At 36.0% G+C, this 7,843-nt stretch overlaps 1 protein-coding gene across 1 annotated transcript in view; it reads right to left on the bottom strand.

The window, feature by feature from the left end:
* Window positions 1–4,288, bottom strand: part of LOC135224193 (uncharacterized) — a 95,204-nt gene extending 90,916 nt beyond the window's left edge. Inside the window, exon 1 of the mRNA XM_064263057.1 lies at window positions 3,906–4,288. Coding sequence (XP_064119127.1) covers window positions 3,906–3,958 — 53 coding nt within the window. The 5' untranslated portion in view covers window positions 3,959–4,288. The remainder of the gene's footprint in view (window positions 1–3,905) is intronic.
* Window positions 4,289–7,843: the final 3,555 nt, after the last annotated feature.

Raw genomic sequence — 7,843 nt, forward strand, 5'->3', positions numbered from 1 at the left:
TAGCTATTTACTGACAGAAATCAAATTGTTGCGGAAAGAGACGGCCAGGTAACCCACACGGGTTAGCGCCAGGGTTCTGTTATAGTCCCCTTGTTTTGGGCAATACTTTTTAAGGATAAGGTTGCTGTTTCATGACCTCAAAAATATATTACATATACATGCATATATATATATATCTATATATATATATATATATATATATATAGTATATATATTATTATAAATGTCTTTTACTGTAATGCAACAGTATAATATGAAGATAAAAGGCCATAAATCACTATTTGAACGTTACAAATAGTGTTTTATGGGCCTTTAATCCGTATATATATATATATATATATATATATATTATATATATATATACATATATATATATATATATATTATATATATATATATATATACGTATAGCCATTATTATATAGTATATTATTATATATATATATATTATTTATTATTATTTATATATATATAATATATATATACGGGAGGTCTTAAAACACAGGACGTCAGTATATATCATTCTAGCCTAGTCTATTCGCCTCGCACTAGTTTTAAGTGTTCAACCTTCACGATATATGAGCCTACTGTAAGATCCCCAAAGACCAGATGTACAGTATAACGTTCAGATAAATCTTCTTCACTGAGATGATTTCCTGCCACGAAATTCCTGAGATGGTCCTAAAAGACGACGACTTCCGACTTTGATCAACAGGTGGGAGAGTTCTCCAACGCCCGGATCCTGAGCTAAACACATGGCATGTTTACATTCTCGATAGAGGTGGTAAATGTTTACAAAACTTACGTTTTCACTGGGGAACGTCGGTTGATGTTCGAGGTTAATGTTCGAGAAGATTGGCGTAGTTAATTTTTGAGACGATTGGCCTAGTGTTTATGTCCATTCAACTACGCAGTTTATGAAACTGTAGACAGAATATGAAAAATCTTTTAACAAAAAACTGAATTGTAACTCAAACAAGAACAAGAGGTCTGAAAACGTATGTGGTCCACTCTTATGTATGGATCAGAGAGCTGGACAATCACCAGGGAATTGAAAGCCAAGCTGAATGCAGCGGAGATGTGGTTTTATAGTAAAATGCTGAGAATATCATGGACAGATACAGTGACAAATGAAGAGGTGTTAGCAAGAACTGGAACACGCAGAGCCCTTGTCAGAGAAATAAGGAAGAGACAAATGAATTTTGTTGGACATATAATAAGAAGTGAGAAGATAGAGCATTTGTGCCTTACTGGAAGGATAGAGGGGAGGAGAGCGAGATGTAGACAATAAGATACTTGGATAGCTTGGTGGGAGGCTTGGCTGGAGATTAGATAGATAGATAGATAGACAGATAGATACTTGGACAGCTCGCTGGAGGCTTGGCTGGAGATTAGATAGATAGATAGATAGACAGATAGATAGATAGAAAGCTAGTGGCCAAAACAGGGAGGAATATCTGGAATCCTTCTAACGTTTCTGGAACACAGTGGCTTTTGAATAAATGACCTCTGCCATTATAGCTACTGACTGACAGCAAACAAATTGTTTAGGGATGAGACGGTTAGAAAGATAGTCAGGGGAACCCACGTGTTTACTCTCTTTACTACTAAAACGGAAGAGAAACGAACGGTAATTGGAGGTGATTAACAACGGTCTACGGATGCCTAGTGGTTTCCCAGTCTGGATTTGAGTTCACAACTACACACACACACACACACAACACACACACATACACACCGGGAAATGGACGGGCTTGTAGGTAAGGTCTGTTAACAGTTAGAAAGAAAGAAGTGTAACATCCTTTATATTAATGCACCGTATTTGATGTTTTGTATACTAATTTGATGTTTTTATTTATATAGATAGACTAGAGACATAGATAAGTAGGGTAAGATACACCCTTGCATTTCAAACTTAAATACACAGTTAGAAAGAAAGAAGTGTAACATCCTTTATATTAATGCGAGCCGTATTGTACAAGAGTTATATAATATATACGATAAGACTAGAACATATATAAGTAGGGTAAGATACACCCTTGCATTTCATACTTAAATACACAGTATTTTATGTTTTGTATACTGATTTAATGCTTTTACTTATATAGATAGATTAGATACATAGACTGATAAATAGGATATTATACATCCTTGTATTTCAATAAGTACTTGCGTACAACCAAAACACTGCATTATTCCATTTCAGATCGACGTTGTTCATTCGTAAACATTGCCACAACATGGCTCTCAAATCATCAGACACTTAATACCGCCATTTTCCTTTTATTGCTTTCATATGCTTTGGTTTCTCACCTTTTGTGTCCCTGAAGGAAAATCTTGCATTCGTTTTGCCCAGTATTGAGACTATGCCAATATATTCATCAGTGGGTAGTACCATTATTTACATTTATATATAAGTTCAATGTGAAAGTGAATCACGTTACGAAGAGCTCTTCACAGAGTTGTTTATTGGTGAGTTTTTTTTTTTACTGAACAATATAGAAAAGGGTGTATATGATACAATGCAGGTGAGATCACTTTTAGAAGATTACCGAAGTGATGTGAGAAACTGGCCGACTCTTGTTCATGTCTTTTTCGCAAAAAGCTCCGCGGGACGCCATGTTTAGTACCAAGACCACTGAAAGAGTGTCTCTCGGTGGTCTCCCGAGTACCAGCCCCTTGGAGATTAACGTGAAAACATAAATAGACGATATATTTCAGCAAATTCCTCAAATTATCTAACCTGTACTACGTCATATACACCCTTTTCTATATTATTGTTCAGTCAAAAAATTTAATTAACAATATCTCCGTGTGCTGAACTCTTCCTTAGAATGACCAAGTTACGTGTTCTGAATTACCGAGTAACCGCACCACAATTTCGGGTCTTTCTGAATCTGTACGGTCCATGGATTTTGAGAGCCACCCACAACACGCGTTGCAGCAAGAGTATAAAGTACTCAGCACGATCCAGTTCACTATTTAACGTTTCCTATATTATCTAGGGAAGTTTCCACGTATTCCATGATATCCTTTAATACAATGTTAGTAGTTTATCATCATAATTCTATCATTTACTTCCGACCTCAGATTCGTCTAAGAAATAAATTCAGATTCTCAGTATCACTAAAAAATATTTTAGAACTAGCACAATCCCATATATATATATATATATATATATATATATATATATCTATATATATATATATATTATATGTGTGTGTGTGTGTGTGTGTGTGTGTGTGTGTATATATATACATATAAATATATGTATGTATGTATGTATATGTATGTATATATAATTGACGTTATCCAATCTATTATTTACAGTTCCAGCATTATCCAAGAACACTTTTGTGTCAGTGATATCAAGTAACCTTATCGTATGCATAGACAACAAGTCTTGTATGTTACAGATATTTCACACAGAGCAGCACCATATATTTGACGTATATACAACAAAGACGAATTTGGGGTCGCGTCACAACCCAACACGTTTATCGTAAGTGCAACAGGTCAGAAATAACACCAAGGTCACACAGGATCATCAACACAAGCTTTAATGGACCACGTGCGGCTACACCGTAAGCCGGGAACTCTTCAGTGCCAAGGGCAATCATTTTTTTTTTCTTATTCCGACAACCAATTTTTTTCTTTGCTTTTCCGACAGAAGCCATGACTTTCATTATTTAGGTTTTTTTCTTTCACATAGAAACATACGATTGTGTATTTTCGATTACAAAATGTATCATTCAAGTATTCTTTTTCTTTCTTTACCGTTTTCTTTACCCTTACACCATACATAAAGTGAGACATTTGAAAACCTAGAGTCAATCTGAAGCATAGGAAAATTAACCCATTTCTTAATTTAAAATCGACTGAAAAGAACGTGTAGTAGTACTTACCATACGGTCGCCAACCACCACATCCTGGCTTCACAGTTATTCTTTAGAATCATGGCTTTTGGTCGTTGTCTGTGAGAAATCTTGCGTGGAAAGGCTTCTTGATCAATTTGCCTTTTAAGCAGTTCGAGCAGAAACTATACTATGGTCCTGAGCACCTAAATCAGTTCTAAAGTCAAGAAGTCGAAACCACTACGAACCGAGAAGCCTTCAGTGTATCCGTCTCACTCCTCTTTGACGCGAGAAACGACGGAGAGAGAAAAGACGACTGGACTCGAAATTCTTACAAAACTCAGGCTGAACGAAAAGCACAAACACATGTATGTGAGACTGAGTTAGTGATGGTTGACGGGAAGGCGTTTGTTTTAGTGTGTGTGGTCTCGGTGGTTCCAGCCAACCTACTGTCTGACTTGAGGGAAGAAGAGCCTGGATATTGCCTCGGCAAAAGGGCAGTACTGTACCTGAGTTTTTTGCTCTTCTTCTCTTTTTTTTTATGAACGACATGGTCCTCAAAGAGAGACATGCAATCCGTCAGTTAATCTGCATAATGAGTCATGCAGTGGAAATTCAGACCTCCAAGTGCAGGTCGAAGCAGATGGGTTTTCACGCGAGGGAAAAGGAAAATCTTAAACATTTAAGAAGGGGGTACATATTGGCAATGTACTTTGTCCTAAAATCATAAAAGATACAATGAAATTACACTTAAAATAGTGACTTCATTTAATGGAATTTATCCGGCTTGTCCTGTTCTTCTTCGGATTTTTTTGTAAAACTCTTGTCTCCAACATTGTAAATGGGAATAGTAGAAAGTACCGTTATGTATTTCGTTGACATGAGTATTAAAATCATATCCATATACATATGAATACACACATATACATTATATATGTTTGTGCGCATTGACAAATATTGCCCTACAAATTTCGTTTAGTATCCAATTCAATATATCTCTGGATAAACTTACATCCAAGGGGCACTGTAGGTGATAAGTGCTTCGTCATCAGTGGCATTCGAACTTCCGCCTGGTTGGGTAACAACGAAAGTACAGTGACTATGACGACTATTGTATCAATAGTCGTCAGCCCTCAAATCTTAAAAACTACTGAGGCGAGAGGGCTAAGAATTGTTATGTTGATGATCCACCCTCCAATCATTAAACGTACCAAATTGCAGCCTCATAGCCCTAGTAGTTTTTATTCTATTTAAGATTAAAGGTCGCCCATACTCATGCGTCTAGTAACGATATAGTGCAGGCCACCACCGGGACGTGGTTCAAGTTTCATGGGCCGCGGCTCATTCAGCATTGTGCCGAGACCGCCGAAAGATATATGTATTTTTGGTTGCCTTGTTTATACGATGTATACAGAAAACTCGATTGCGCCGAGGAAACTTCAACGCATGTTTTACCTGTTTGTAGTTAGTATCGATATCAACCCACCTCCACCATAACAGTTGATTAGTAAGTTTGTGACACGTGGCTAATTTTGGATTTTTATCATATACACCGTGACTCTTCTTTATATTCACAAATATTAAGCCACAAATTTGTGGTGTAATGCTCGTGAATGTAAAAGATTTCATGCTGTGGTATGTGATACAAACCATACATACAATCCATACATACATACCATACATATAATATATATATATATATATATATCTATATATATATACTATTGTGTGTGTGTTTGTTGTGTGTTTTTTGTGTGTGTGCGTGTGTGTGTAAGTACCCGTGTGTATATTTTTTGTTTTATTGACTTGATGAGCTTTCGTCCTTTATCCGTCGTTTTACTGATACTATTGGCGTTGAAAGGTATGCGTTAGCTGATTTTAGGCTCATTCTTGTCAGTAGTAAGACTAGTAGGAGTAGTAGTAGTAGAAGTAGTAATAAAATCACTAGCTGCAGTAATAGTCCCTCACGTCTCTTGGGGAAAGGCCGAAGTTCTCATACTTCACCTGTGAAAATAACGGGGACATGGTTGCGACCCGTGAATTATCTTGGAATGAATTTCGTTTGATTATTTTATTCCAATGTTAAACTATTACAGATGATCATGTTGCTTTCGAGTTCCCAAACCAAAGGTTGACTTTTCGTCTGTTCTTGCTACGTAATTAGAGACTGTAATGAGAGCTTAACTGTTTGAGTCTTTCGCTGCAATATTATTTGATGATAATATTCTCCTGTTATCCTAACGATGACTCTTGTATTCCTTTGTTATCCGATGGAAGCAAGATTTCTCCTATTTTTAATGGTGCGAGTAAAGCATAGAATAAGTATCGTAACAAATGCAAACAAAGCAAGGGAAAATTCATTTGCTTAATACTGTACATATAAATTAAAGTTTGTATTCCTTGTTAATTAAAGAAAATTTTAAAAATAAATGGACATTGCGAGTAAAGCCAAGAATAAATATTATAGCGAATGCAAACAAAGCAAGGGCTAATTTAAATAATTTGCTTAATACTGTACATATAAATCAAAGTTTGTATGCCTTGTTAATTAAAGAAAATTGAAAAAATAAATGGATATTCATTGCACAAAAATATGAGGAATTTTATTCATTTTTATCGAAATATAGTAACTTCATATGATACTTCAAAAATCGTAATAATTATATTCCTGTTGAACTGCATTCATTATTGATATAAGCGGGAACAATTATATCCTTTTGAGATGCAGTCCGAGAACAAATGCATTCCTGAGCAATACAAATGAAAAGTTATGTTCATTATCGATACAGTATGTTCGTTGGCAATATAATGAAATAACTGCATTCGTTACCCGTAGGAGCAAACCAAGATTAACATTCCTTCCCAAGCAAAATTTGCAATATTTCGAAAGTTGTCCCTGCAACTTGTCAATGCTCCGCTCTCACATTTTCTCTTTTGGGTTGTAGGGAAACCTACCATGCTGAAGAACACGTTCGCCAACATACAGAACCAAAGCTGTTGAGCGCCGTGCATGTCAATTTCGCTGGCTTGGGCCAACGTTAATTTCTATTGCTTTTACTGCAACTGGCTTCATGTGAGGCTGCTCTCGCCAGTCAAAAGGTTCACCGTGCTGGTTTTAAGAAAGTGTTTTATTCCTTACCTCACACTTCCAGGCTGTCAAAGGAATGCCGATGTTTTGACCACAACATTTCACTAAATATCAAATGGCGTGCAAGGAAAGCGAATAATGTGATGAGTATACAAATTCCATCGATCGATATGTCAAGGGAATAAAAGCCGTAAGGAATGAGAAAATGGAATTAGTACAGTTTCAGGGAAACGATAAAATCATGTAGCATTATAAAAACTAAACTATAAGGTATTCGAGGACAACGTAGTACCTGAAAAAAAGTTGTGTGAAGATACACAATAACTTCATCAAAATTGTCATGTTAACTCCCACGAGAGAAAAAGCAAGACTATGAGAATAACTGCATGTCTATTACTGGGTGGTTGATGGTAAAGTCTAGGAAAATCTGAATGCCAAAGATGATGACAATCATGAAAATATTTTAGTATAAAGCATGCACAACATACCAATTGAAAACAGTGTCAAAGATAATTATAAAAGACCTGGAATAAGATCATTATTAGAACCCATTTTCAGATGAACCTAAACTCTTAGTTGTATATAATTTTTCCATCTCAAGTCTTATCTATTCTTTGCCCACAGATAAGAAGCCTCTGTTTCCCCAACGAAAGGACATATTTAGCACAATAGTTCAGCAGCTGAGGTGTTCCCATATTAGTTATGTTTATGAAACATTCATTCAGAGGAATAAACAGGATCAACTTCCTTTTGCCACTGACTAATTTAGATGTGAATAGATGACCTATACTGTCATTCCAGCTTGCTTAAGATTTTAAAGAGATATGAAAGTACGAAACAGCACGGGCAGCCTGCATGGCAATAACTAATGAAATGAAAGCACGATCAAGAGTCCCGGTGG

This window comes from Macrobrachium nipponense, chromosome 10 (assembly GCF_015104395.2).
Source record: "Macrobrachium nipponense isolate FS-2020 chromosome 10, ASM1510439v2, whole genome shotgun sequence".
NCBI classification, from domain to species: Eukaryota; Metazoa; Arthropoda; class Malacostraca; order Decapoda; family Palaemonidae; genus Macrobrachium; species Macrobrachium nipponense.